The sequence below is a fragment of the Misgurnus anguillicaudatus genome, chromosome 23 (assembly GCF_027580225.2).
Source record: "Misgurnus anguillicaudatus chromosome 23, ASM2758022v2, whole genome shotgun sequence".
Classification (NCBI taxonomy): Eukaryota; Metazoa; Chordata; class Actinopteri; order Cypriniformes; family Cobitidae; genus Misgurnus; species Misgurnus anguillicaudatus.
In genome coordinates this window covers 26,343,736-26,358,014 of record NC_073359.2, presented here as the reverse complement: position 1 = coordinate 26,358,014, position 14,279 = coordinate 26,343,736, and the positions used below count along the sequence as shown (strand labels likewise).

The 14,279-nt window shown below is 35.4% G+C and overlaps 1 protein-coding gene across 3 annotated transcripts in view; it reads left to right on the top strand.

Moving 5' to 3' along the window:
- Nucleotides 1-14,279, top strand: part of LOC129453804 (uncharacterized) — a 34,081-nt gene that overhangs the window by 8,281 nt on the left and 11,521 nt on the right. For 2 of the 3 annotated variants that reach the window (XM_073861423.1, XM_073861422.1), the window contains exons 2-4: nucleotides 4,867-5,193; nucleotides 5,484-5,792; nucleotides 6,287-6,412. In XM_073861423.1, the coding sequence (XP_073717524.1) occupies nucleotides 4,867-5,193; nucleotides 5,484-5,792; nucleotides 6,287-6,412 (762 nt within the window). Of the gene's footprint in view, nucleotides 1-4,866; nucleotides 5,194-5,483; nucleotides 5,793-6,286; nucleotides 6,413-8,316; nucleotides 9,058-14,279 lie in introns of those variants that run through there. The other variant, XM_073861424.1, reaches the window with a different exon arrangement.

Below are 14,279 nucleotides of genomic sequence, written 5' to 3'. Positions count from 1 at the left end.
AAGGCAACATGTTTAGATTTTGTTTTATTAGGACTTCTCAATAGTGAGCTCATGTCGTTGTACTGGGAGAGTATGAGGGACATTACTGGGCGTAACTTACAGTATAACGGTACGTGTTGCTTTTGTGTGCGCTTTTATAAATAATACTTATAGATTTGCTCGATTTGTTAACTAATCGCTGCATTTCCGTCGTTAATCTGCCCAAATCCCCGACAACACGCAGACTGTGATTTAAGCGAATTGCGTGAGCTGTTTTTTTTTTCTTTGTGACTCCTGCAAGTTTGGACACGTCTTACAGGATAAGATTTACACCCGCTTTCGTTTTGTGGATAACCCCGGATTTCCACCGACTGCGGAGCGGCTGCAGATCGGCTTCGCTGCGTTACGGCTCCGCACTCCACCGTCCCAGCTAGAAATAAAAAGTTCTAAGAACGTTCCCTGAAAGTTCCCGAATGTTCCCAAAAACATTCTGCCAACATTAAAGGCGGCTAGTTTTTTTTGGGTTCTAGGGACGTTTCTGTTGTCTGGGCGTTGGAGTAATGTTGCATTTTACCATTTTTGGACGTTGTGACAGTGTCATGTTTTGATGTTCAAACAATGTTCAAAACAACAACCGCCTATCACATTGACTTGTTTAATTGCTATGCAAATGATAGAGAAACATTGCATTTTATTATTTTATAAAACATTATTTCTGTATGCAGTAAATATATTGCTGTAGAAAACTCAATTCACTTACTAGGTTTAGATGTTGATGTTTGTTTCATTTTAAGTCACCCTTATTGTGATTAGTGTTTGTTTTAGTTGGTCTCTTGACACTTGACTTTTTGCTTGCTATTTTTTTCCTGGTTGTGTTAACTTTGTGTTAATGCACCACATGTGTCACGAACATGCCAAGTTAATAGTGTTATTCTGCGGTTGTTGGTACATAATGGTAAAGATCATCACCTACTTCATTTACTAATCAAAACTTTATTTTCTGTCAAAAATGTAAATGAGATCCAGCACTTTCACAGCAGTTTATCATTAAGGAGTTTTAGAAACTTGGGACATAAAATATCTGCTGTATAACTGGGATGCACAAACATCAAGAATCAGACTATGAATCTCAATCATGGTGACAATTAAATGATAAACTTCATGCTGCAATGCATGCTGGGTATTAACAAATTACAAACCTCATTCAGGACTCCCAGCATGCACTGCAGCATGGATAAATAAGGATTTTTTTAAACAATTTTAATTGTCACCATGGTTGAGATTCATAGTCTGATTCTTGATGTTTGTGCATCCCAATTATACATCAGATATTTTTTGTCCAAAGTTTCTAAAACTCCTTAACGACAAACTGCTGTGAAAGAGTTGGATCTAGTGTACATTGTTGGCAGAGAATAGACTTTTGATTAGAAAATGAATTAGGTGACGATCTTTACCATTATGTACCAACAACCACAGAAATACACTAATAACTTTTCATAACAAATGTGGTGCATTACCACAAAGTTAACACAACCAGGAAAAAAATAGTAGGCAAAAAGTCAAGTGTCAAGAGACCAACTAAAACAAACACGAATCATAATAAGGGTGACTTAAAATGAAACAAAACATTAACATCTAAACCAGGGGTCTCCAACCTTTTTATGAGCAAGGGCTACCACAATGGATAAAACAATCTGGAGGGCTACTTTTTGATATAGTCTACTTAAACTTTTTTGGTTTTACTTGTTTATTTTATTTTATTTGACTTGTTTATATGTTTTAGTATTGTTTAAAATGTTAACATACGTAAACCAAGCCAAGCTAATATAAAAAAATATGTAATGAATAAATATTACAGTTGAGACTCTTAATAGAATGTGCTTTGGCGGGCACCTCACAGACTCTGTGCGGGCTACCTGGTGCCCGTGGGCACCACGTTGGTGACCCCTGATCTAAACCTAGTAAGTGAATTGAGTTTTCTACAGCAATATATTTACTGAACATTCAGAAATAATGTTTTCTAAAATAATAAAATGCAATGTTTCTATATCATTTACATAACAATTAAACAAGTCAATATAATAAACAGCTGTTGTTTTAAACATTGTGTGAACATTAAAACATGACATTGTCATAACGTTTAAAAATGGTAAAATGTAACATTACTCTAACGTTCAGACAACAGAAACGTTCCTAGAACTTAAAAAAACTGGCCGCTTTTAACGTTGGCAGAATGTTTTTGGGAACATTGGGAACTTTCAGGGAACGTTTTTAGAACTTTTTATTTCTAGCTGAGCATCCGCCATACCCACCAGGGGGTGTATTACAGAAACTTTCTATCTTAGGTCTTAACTTAAAGGGGACATATTATGAGATTTTTTTAAAGATGTAAACTAAGTCTAAAATAGGTCTGAGCAAAAGTGTGCCGTTTTGGGTGTGTCATTTAAAATGCAAATGAGCGGATGAAGTGCAACCACTGATCACAATGATGGTGGTTTGTTGCAATTGAAACTCAATTGTGCTGTGAAATATTTTATCTCTCTCTTTCTCTCCATACTAAATGGTTGTGCTGTGGTTGGATAGTGCAGATAAAGTGGGCGGTATTACCTTATTCTGACATCACAATAAGGGCCAAATTACAATGACCTATTTTTCACATGCTTGCAGAAAATGGTTTACCAAAACTAAGTTATTGGGTTGATCTTTTTAACATTTTCTAGGTTGATAGAAGCACTGGGGACACAATTATAGCACTTAAACATGGAAAAAGTCAGATTTTCATAATATGTCCCCTTTAAGATATGATGTGTTAAGTTAAGATTTTTCACAAATTCATATTACAGAAGCAAATCTTAAATTGATTTAGGATTCTCATCTTATCCCACCAAATCTTATCTCATCTCTAGTTAGGAAATCCCAAGGCGCTTAATCATGTTCGGCTATCAACTGTCATGTCTGTTACCAAGCAACCAGCAATGCGTGAGCTGCTGCTACAGTAAACAAAAGAATTGTCCTTTTCATTTCAATGGGCCAGAAAAATACATTTTATTAAATTCATAGTAACCATAGTCTGTGTTTTTATTAGTGTTTTAGCACATCATCTTTGAGTTACCATTAAATTTAAACATTTAGCAAATTTAGCTAAACAGTTAAGATAAGATTTTAAAGTTAGGACTTTTCTGTAATACGCCAGATCCGTATTTGTTGCAGAGCGGCTGCGTGCTGAAGTGACGACGAGGACCCATGAGGTCTCGCAAATGCACGTGATGATCGCGCGATACCTAGTTCTGTCTCTGCCCATTATGCCGTTGAATTATGACGTTTTTACAAACCAGCCCAGATTACAACACGAGATCTCGCGAATTCAGGTATGATCACGCGATAAAGTCATGGCTCCGCCCTGTGGAGCTGTCTGGCATCCGTCAAAAATAGAAGCTCGTATTTGTGCCAGAGGGCTGCGGATGGCCGGAGCTGTGACGGATTCGGAGCGCAGTCAGTGGAAATACACACATTGACTTGAATGGAAACCGATTGACTCCGCCGCCGTTCCGCAGCGGATCCGCAGTCTTTCCGCAGTCGGTGGAAATTGAGGGTTATACTTTTGCGTCGTCGTCCGCGTCGACGTGCAAACACACGCGCGACCGCTGGTAGGCAGTATCCACGCGTGTAACCACAGTAGCAGCACAAACGTGAAAGAAGAAGCTGCTTAGCAAGTTAACCCACAAACGAAGAAGAGACAGCAACTTGTTGTGTATAATTTGAGAAGACCATCAATGATGGAAGTAAATAAACAGTGACTTTTGATGCAGTTTGATTTAAATCACTCCTCAACTTGGCTCATCTTTGTTTTCACCGTCACAAATGGAAATATCTATGACGCAGTTTTTTTTACCTGACGGGAGGGGTTCTGGTGGACCAATCACAGCGCTTGGGGTCCGCGTAGATCTGACATGCTGTTAATTTTTTTGTGAGGTGCGCGTCAGGCTACGCAAAGCTACGCACAGGCTACGGATAGCCTACACCGTAGCTACGGCGTAGAACCCACGCACGACTATAAATCGCCCTTTACTTTTATAAAATGTGGAGTTTAAAGCGTAACTAAACCCCTGGTCAGAGCCTGACTCCACCCACTGGCAATATTTGAAAAATGCAAGAAAAGTGGGCAGATCCCAACGGAGATAGAGGGGACGAACTTAAGTGTGTGGTGAGATCGTAACAAGGGCGTGGTGAGCTTGAACCTGCTTACGTCACGAGTCATTTTTTGGACCCAACATCCAATAGGAAAATTCAACTGCAGTAGCCACCGTTCAACCTGAAGAGGGCAGCACTCAGACGTTTTTACACCATATATTGTAGTCTTAAAACACTTTATATCCAAATGTCAAAAAATATACTAAAATCAATGAACAGCACTAATAAACCATCATTCTTACAGATCAGTAACTAAAAAAAGTTGGATTAGGGTTTAGTTACTCTTTAATGATCAGAAAGTTTCTGGTGAACTTCAGGATTCATACATCGGTTTTCTTTTGTCTCTGCCTGTGTTTTACACGTGGTAAGTAAGAATAGCGAACTTTTACATAAACCGATTTGCATAATTTAATGTTTTTATCTTTCTTTACAGAGGGAGAGCAATTTACCGTAGTAAATAAAACAATCTTTGGTAAAAAAAAAAAAGGTGTTCTGTCAGAAAAACAGCTTAGCTGCATATGAGAACGCTAAAATATCTCCAAACGACAGGAAGTTTTATGTCATTATATAATAAACAAAAGTCAGTTTTTAAATGAATATTACCTATTCGTTATCATTGCAAGTTAATTTATTTTACCATGTATAGAAATTAACTTGTGGAAATTAATTTTAAACTAGTGTCTGTATTTGTTTCAGGTGTGTTTGGTGTTGATGGAGTTGAAGTGAAGTCAGTGTCAGTGATGGAGGGAGATTCTGTTACTCTACACACTGATATTACTCAAATACAGAGAGATGAGATACTGTGGATGTTTGGACCTCAAGAGACTCGTATAGCTGAAATCAAAAAGAAAAGTATTGATATGTATGACAGTAATGAGACATTTGAAGACAGACTGAAACTGGAAAATCAGACTGGATCTCTCACCATCAAAAACATCAAAATCACACACACTGGACTTTATAAACTACTTATGTTCGAAAACAAAGTGACTTCATATAAGAGATTCAATATTACTGTCTATGGTAGGTAAAGGGAAAATGTCTTGTTATGACTTTTTATGGTTTAATTTAGTTCTTAATGAGAAATAACAAATGAAACAAAACAGCATCTTGTTTCTCAGTCACTTACAAATTCAGAACATGGAGATCAGTGTCATGTGTACAGTGAAAAGCACTATTATGATCAAGTTAGCTGATGCAGAAAAATGCTACATCATCTATTCTCACAGCAATGGCCTTTCAAACGTGTGTTCTGACAAAGTAGGATAAATTTCAAATATAAATGGTTAATTTATCTCCCTTGTGTTTTCCAGCCCCTCTGCCTGCTCCTATAATCGTCCGTAACAAAGACTTATCACATTGTCCTTCATCATCAGAAACATCATCAAGCTCAAAATGTGTGTTGTTGTGTTCAGTGATGAATGTGAGAGATGTGAGTCTGTCCTGGTACAAAGGAAACAGTTTATTGTCCAACATCAGTGTGTCTGATCTCAACATCAGACTCTCTCTACCTCTGGAGGTTGAATATCAGGATAACAACACATACAGCTGTGTGGTGAACAATCCCATCACAAACCAAACTCAACATCTCAACATCACTCATCTCTGTCAGACGTGTTTAGGTATGACTGTAGTGATACAAACTGCTTATCGAATCACGTAAAAATTCTATACCATAAGACAAAGTAGATATAGGAAGTACTGAGAAAGTAATTAAGCATCTGATAAGCTTGTTTTAAAATAATTCTGGTGTTTTTAAATGCACAAAAAGATAAAGATCTGTGATTTAAGAGTATTAAAAAAATGTCAGTTCTACATTTTAAGATTTCTGAATTCCACTTAATCTCACTTAAGACCACTTTATTATCAGACTCTTTTGGTTAAATGAAGAATTTGTGACAAATATGTCAACAAACTGAAATCATGGGTGTTTAAGTCCACAATTGGACAAATATTCCCAAAATATACATATTGCATTTTTAATTCAGCATATGAGCATAGACTTGAACATGTTAAATGGCTGTATATAGAGGCTATGTAACCTTGTTAGATTTACAAAAGCTAAACTGAAGTCAAACATTGCAGGATTTATTTACTGTTTTACTGTTTCTTTTAGCTGAACGCAATGATTCAGGTTTGATTGGAGGAGTGGTTGTTGGTGTGATATTACTTATACTTGTAGTTGTGGCTGTGGCTGTGATATACGTTTGCAAGAAACCCAGAGACTGCAGACAGCCTGAATGTAAGTATTATTTATGTCTGATCAGTTTTTTTACAACAATATCAGATTTATATATATCATTTTGTAGTCTGAAAATTGATTATTATCGAAACAGTTCAGACTCATGAAGAGGTGATTTACGTCCAGACTACATGTTGCACACAACAGCTTAAACAGAGTTTGGTAAGATATTGAGATGCAGTTTGCACTGCACATTTCTGTCTGTGCATAGAAAGCTCTGCATTTAACACATATCACAAAAGATCTCAATTTGCTTGCAAGTGGATGAGCCACAATTTTAATTAGTTTTTTGCTTCTGCTTGTTTTTGTGTTTATGCATGATAAATGCATGATTGTCGGCGTGTTTATTTTACAAAAGCCGACAATCCTTCAATGTTTTGTGGTTGCTAACACATGTCATTTTGAGGCTTACTTGTCCTGCTTTTTTAGATGTTCTGCTATCATTTTATGCAGCTTTGCATGTGGTTCACGTTTTGTTTAATGAATTTGTGTCTTTTATGATTGGTTAGTTTTTTATATACAGTATGTGTAAATATTGTTAGTTGGAATATGACCAATGATTCTGTTTTATGGTGTGGTATTAAACATCTTCAGCCTTTTTTACTATTCAGGCTCAGCAAAAGAAAGTCAAATCTATCCTGATTGTAAAAGTATTACTCTATCACATTACCCTATCTTTAGTAGTAATCTAGGATTTTCATACTAATAACACACCAAACACAAAGTATTGTGTTCCTCGCACTAGATTACTCACTGGATTAACTTTGTCATGAAAATTTTTCGCCAAGGTTTTTAAAGGAACTTTTAGCAAAACAGCATTTTTAAAGTGAAAATCTTACTTTGGACTCAATTTATCAAGCACTTTCTTTTGTTGAATTTCAGTGATTCTTGGGAATTTGGATAAAACAGGTTTAAATTTTGGAGAAAAATTTTTTAGTTTAATACAAAATCTGAAGGTATATCATTCTAGATCAAGGTCTTGGCTGTTCAGCAATTTACAGATGCAACCTCCCCTGTTTGTATTTTTTTATAAGATAGCCGTTTTTCCAGTTATTACTCATACAACGTTTACTTTAAGCCTAAATAGAAAAGGTAATATTTTTTTATTTAATTAACATATTTTTGTATTAATAGAGACTAACTCAACAGCACTGAAGAAACATATTGTAAGCATATTCATTTAAAACAAATAAAACTACGTCTGACAGTGGTGACACTAATCTGACGGTGGTGACATTGGCCTCATTATTCCAAAATGTAAACCACTCAAGTCAATGGTGTCTTGCTTAAACTTTATGTAAATATTTGGTCCAAAAAATAACAATCCTGAGCACTGTGATAAAAAAAAAATCAAATCATAACTTCCTGAAATACATAAAACCTGACAGAAAAGACAGAAAACCTGACGGTGGTGACATCTGACGGTGGTGACAAAAACGTAATATAGATTAAAAAAAATAGATGAGTTGTTCACATTAGCCATCTTGTTTCCCCTCTGTTGCTAGCTACTTCAGACCTCTTCTTAAAAAATATACATTTATTTCATAATCTAATCTAATATGTTTTATACAACGATGTTATTGACATGTTATGGTTGTCACAGTAGCAGTGTCCAAAAATATGAAGAAGTTTAAGAGAAAATGGGCCAGCATATAATCATTAAATTAATAAAAAATAAAAATAAACCTATAAAAGAACATTGCATATGTGCAAAGGACTCCCTGATTATAACATTGATTCTTTTTCTTCATGAAAATGTTATTAATTACCAACAGAATTAGCACTTTTCTTAGTGGGACATGTTTTTGCCAAAGTTTCAAGAATCAGAATCATTTAATGTGCACCTCCAGTATTTTGTATTTGAAATATGATTGATTTTTTTGTGTATCTCTGTTTTCTTGCAGAACCCTGATGGACCATTTAAATCAGTTTACTCAAGTGTTGTAATGCGTGTCTTAAAATAAACTCTGTGGAGCCGCTTGCAAGTCCAAATCAAGATTAAGTTTAAATGTTCCTGTGCAACTCTGTTATCATGTGTGGTGGAAAAAAAAGAAAAAAATCAGGCAGTAATATAATTAGTAAATTACTGTATAAAGATTATATACAATGAAGGAATAACGTGTATTGACAAATCTATATGAAGGACAAACAAACATGTGCATTGTGTACAAAATAGTATATTGTGCAATTTAAAGAGCACTTTTATACAATCTACCTCACATTAACTGATCAGTAGTGTCTGATAGAGTAGCTCACAACACTTACCGTCAAATAAGAGTAAAAGTTATCATTGCAGTGGTGCGTACATGACTTGTATAACATGAAGGATCAAATTTAATCTTTAGAGCTGATAGAGATTTTATATAGAGAGTTATAATGTAATTTATAAATGTCTAATTTTTAGCTGGAAGCTTTTGATTCTGTGAATAATGAACCCATAAAAAAAGACAGAAGCTTGTTTTCTTGAGTTATTTTTTTTTTATTTAATGCAGATAATTTCCTTGACCATATCATATTGACAGAACTGAATACTTGTTTTAATCTAAGAATGCTTTAGATTTTAAAAATGTATTAATGCTAAAAACAAGAAGATGTAAGAAATGCTGAAAAACTGTATTGGCCATATTCAGTTAGTTAATAATAGCATGTTATTAAATAGGCATTTAGTAAATAAACAATAGATCTGTTTATAAAGTGTAAATTTCATTAACACACTTTGTGCATAAACGTATGTAGTAACTACCGCAGTAAAACTTTTTTTATTTTTTTGATCGTTTTCCATCTGTAATATCACTGTTATCAGTTGTTATTTTTTTTGGTAAAGCTTGTTCCCCTCATTGTTATTATTCATTTTACATATGCATGTGCTGATCCATGCTTTCTGTTTTAAAATCATAATCTTAGATTTCAGTTTATGTTTTATAATAACATAATGTATTTAATTTTGTTTTTCCAATATTGCTTTAAAATAAGTTTTTTTTTTTTTAATTAATAGTAGTGAAATAACAATGCACAACAATTTCTTAGTTTAGTTGATTGCTAAATTATGAATATGCTATTGTTTATTAAAGCATTTTGAGGGGTGGTTTCCCAGACAGGGATTAGACTAGTCATAGACTAAAATAAATGTAAAGCTCAAAATGCACACAACTAATGTTTTTAGTAAGACATGTTTGGTAAAACTAGTTATATTTCCTAATTAAACTAAGGTCTAGTTAAGATAATCCCTGCCCAGCAAACCACCCCTTAATGTTTAATTGCTAAATCTGCTGCAGTCCCGCATACTCACCACCAGATGTCATCCTCGGCTATTACAATGGAAATTATACACACCTGTATATGTCTGGTTAGCAGCATTTATAACATTATCAAGTTCAACTGAACTAATTAATCTTATGTGTCTCTGAATACCACGATACTCATACATACTCGACGTCTCAACATCACTGAAGTCTGTCAGACCTCATCAGGCATGTGAGAATCGCTTTTAGTAGTGATTGGAGAAACAAAGCTTTTCCAAGCTTCGAATCAATTGAACCAATTGCATCGAAAAATTATTCCCCTTTTCGAAGAGCGCGAAACACCTAAATATGGCGGTGAAAACTGCTGGTGAAAACGTTGTAACAGCGTTACAGAAGATCTCAGTCCAAACATTTTACATTTTTACAAAATAATTGCAAATGTTTTTCTAAAAATATGTTTAAAAATAAATTAACTTTAGCAATTAAGTGTTTCCATCACTAATCTAACAGTAAGGACTCTGAAGTGGATGTCGGTCAATAATATGGCGGGTTAGGCCACATGTAAACCGGGTATTAATTTAGGTCATCATTTTGAATGTAACTCAATGTCGACCTCTGTCTAAAATGACTGGAATTTATGTTTTTACCTGAATTCACAGTGAATATTGAACGTTCACAATAACACGCAAACTATATGAACTATTTGAATAGTTGCATCTTGTTCTGTGGGTTAAAACACGTTTAGCTAAACTCTTTGTAAAAACACAAGCATTAGTTAAATTTTAAAGTGTTTAATGCAAATGTATTTTTCCCTTAAGGAGCTTTTTGGAAGTGTTGTTGAATGATAACTTTTTATATCATGCAACTGTAATCTTCTGCATTTTAAAGAGAGACTACATTCAACAGAATGACAAAGGCTTTCTTTGAAAAAGGATGTGATGTAAGCATCTTACAGTAAGGGTTACTACTGTATTACACAATAAACCACCATTATCATGCATATAATGAACTAAAGAGTGTTTGCAGGCGTGGGAAGGAGGATTTGACTTAATGATGAATAGTAACTCTTCTGTTTAATGCTAAAAAAAACTTTTTTTCCACACTCATTTAAGTTAAGGAACTTGTAAGCTTTTGGCTGACACATTTTTTGAGTTACCAACTTGAGAAGTGGTGGTCTGTGCCCACAAATAGCATAGAGGAACATACAGTAGATCAGTGGTTCTCAAACTTTTTCAGCATGCGGCCCCCCTTGTGTACGGTGCATTCTTTCATGGCCCCCCGAAATAAAATTTATGACAAAAATAGTTCTAAAATGTAATATTTTAATTAAACAAAACATATTAAATTATACCTAGTAGCGCTGTTGGTTAGTTGGCTTATTATTTTTTAGCTTTAATTACACAGAATTCATGATAAATGAATGTATTTTATAAAATGTCATAAAACTGGAGCCCCTCCGGCATCATCTCGCGGACCCCCTGGGGGCCCCGGCCCCCAGTTTGAGAACCACTGCAGTAGATCATGTGGTGTTAGAAATGTTCAGGCATGCTTATCGTCATACTTTGGAGTTATGGAGCAATGCTGATGTATGGCTGGTTGGCTTTGGCATTTCAAGTACAAGTTGGTGCAAGTGGATAGTGGCATAGCACCAAGAGAGGAGGCAAAAACATTTTCCCCATTGACATTGATTTTATGGTGCTGATGATGGTCAACAGATGCGTGTGCATGATGGATGGAAAGTGTTTGCATGTCTACGTGCATCCGGTAGAGACTTTAAAGATGTTTACTTATTATAAAACAACCTACATTTATGATCACATGCTTGATGTCTGCTGTTTCTCTCTTGACTGTGTGGTTTTAAGCTTTGTATGCAGTACAGGATGTGGTTTTGAAGCAAGAGATGAAGACATCATGAATCACTGAGAGATCACATGAGAAAGTTCATCAGCTACAGTTTAGCATCTTAACACATAGATATGTTGATAATTTAAAGGGGACATATTATGAGATTTTTTTAAAGATGTAAACTAAGTCTAAAATAGGTCTGAGCAAAAGTGTGCCGTTTTGGGTGTGTCATTTAAAATGCAAATGAGCGGATGAAGTGCAACCACTGATCACAATGATGGGGGTTTGTTGCAATTGAAACTCAATTGTGCTGGGAAATATTTTATCTCTCTCTTTCTCTCCATACTAAATGGTTGTGCTGTGGTTGGATAGTGCAGATAAAGGGGGCGGTATTACCTTATTCTGACATCACAATAAGGGCCAAATTACAATGACCTATTTTTTCACATGCTTGCAGAAAATGGTTTACCAAAACTATTGGGTTGATCTTTTTAACATTTTCTAGGTTGATAGAAGCACTGGGGACACAATTATAGCACTTAAACATGGAAAAAGTCAGATTTTCATAATATGTCCCCTTTAAATATGTGAGATGATGTTCATTAGATTGCTGTGTTTATGAAAAACAATTCGGGGAACTGAATTCTGTGATAGATAAGAAAGATGATCATGACTTAAATGCAACTCTGGTATACAGGAAGCAATTTTGCCTCATGCAATAGACATTAATCCCATTGGAGACACTGTAGAAAAGATTTTTGTCCAGCAGCTGGTGAGCACTGTGAGGCATCTGATGATATGAGGGAAATAAAAGCTAAGTGGATCAATTTGTTACGTCATGGTGTATAATGTAATAATGCATTTTGGGAATAGCATGTAACAGGAAAGAGATGGCGTATAAAAAACAAGATTTACTGTAAATATTGATTTTTTAATGTTAAAACCTGGCCATTATGTATCCAATAACCAGTTTTGAGACCAGTCTAGATGTTAACCATTTCTCCAAAACTGTCTGTATGTCTGCCACCACATTAGTAATTGTGAGAAACATGCCTGTGTTCTGCTGAAAAGGTTTTTTTTTCAACACTGACTCTTTTTGACTGGCACAGTATCAGTCTACCCCTGAGTCAAGGTGGGATGCTTTGCTGTGGTCTGGTTTAAAGGCCAGATACTGAAGTGATGAGGTTTTTGTGGTGCAAATGTGCATGAGAACCTGTTTATAATCGGATGTATAAATCAGGCGTTTATGCCTTGAGCGTGCTTGGTGTTGTGCATGTTTTGTTCGTGTATATGTGTAGGGCTGCTTTGGTTTCTAAATGAACCATGACATTGTTTTTTGTACTTTTCTTTAAGCTGGGGACACGCAAAGATAATTATTGTCATTTGGTCAAATCATTAAGTTTTTCAAGTTATGCTCAGTCTTTGTTTACAGTCACAATATAAAATCATTAAAGTGCACTTATTTCGTTACTAATAAAAAATGACGTTGCTTTGTGTATTTGGTATAGTACAATGTGTTTGAGTGGTTTATGGTTCAAAAACACAATGGGCCCTATCGTGCAACCAGCTCAATTGACTTTGTCAGTGACGCATGTATCATTCATATTTTGGACCGGCGCACAGCGGGTTTTTCACTCCACAGACGCACGTCGGCAAACTAGGGAATGAACTTGCGCTCCCTGTGCAGTTCAGCGCAAAAAAGCAGGCGTGTTCCGGCTCAAACCATCCCTGATGCTATTTTGCAGTTTCAAAAAACAATTGCGCCACTGACCAAAAAAAAGGAGTCTAAAGTCAGTGGCGCGTGGTTCATTATGCTATTTTAAGGGCGCATGCTTGACCATAATGTATAGCGTGCACAACGCGCACACACTTTGCTTATGTAATCTACACAGATGCAACAGTTTTTTTGTTTTTTGTTTTTTGATGTGGGAGAGGGGAGGATTGTGTGAGAGGGTGGTGCTGATAGTAGATCTAGGTGTCATCAGCATAGCAGTTAAAGTCCAGGTTGCAGTGACAGAGAAGCTGATAAAGGGGGAGGATGTAGATGGTGAAGAGGAGGGGGCCAAGTACGGAGCCTTGGGGAACGCCTTGAATGACTGAGGCGACATGAATAGTTCCACATGTCGTACATTGTTGTAGCTCCAGATATCCCTGCCTTCCTTAAACACTTTTTTGCAAAGCTCATCGATTTTAACTTACAGGCTGTGAGTACGAAGCGGGAGGAATTATGATAATGTCGGTCTTTACTACATCACCAATCCCACACTGTAAAAAATGTCTGTAAATTAAACAGTAAAATACCATATAAGTGATACAGAATAAAACCGTATTTCACAAAACATGTGATAACCGTAGGATTCACTGTGAAAAACTTTAATTAGTTTTACAGACTAAGACCTTACATTTAACAGTAAAAAACATATAAAAATATGGTGTATTGCAGTAAAATTAACAAGATACTGTATTACCATAAAAATGAAAAAAAAAATTCTTGAGCAATATCAGCGTAATAGATATGGCATTATGCGTTATTGGTGTAACATTAAAACTTTTAGAGAATATATTTGTTACCAATATACTGAACCATCTGTTTATATTTTACTAAATCCTTGTTGATAGAGTTTAAAAATTAGAATAATATCAGTCTGCACTATAGTGGTCATCATGCAGGCATTTGTCATCAAGTTTCTACTTTTATCACACTAAATTTACTTTTAAACATAAAATTACAATTATTTTCTAAACATGGACGATAAGTTTACAACTGCTGTCAAAACAAG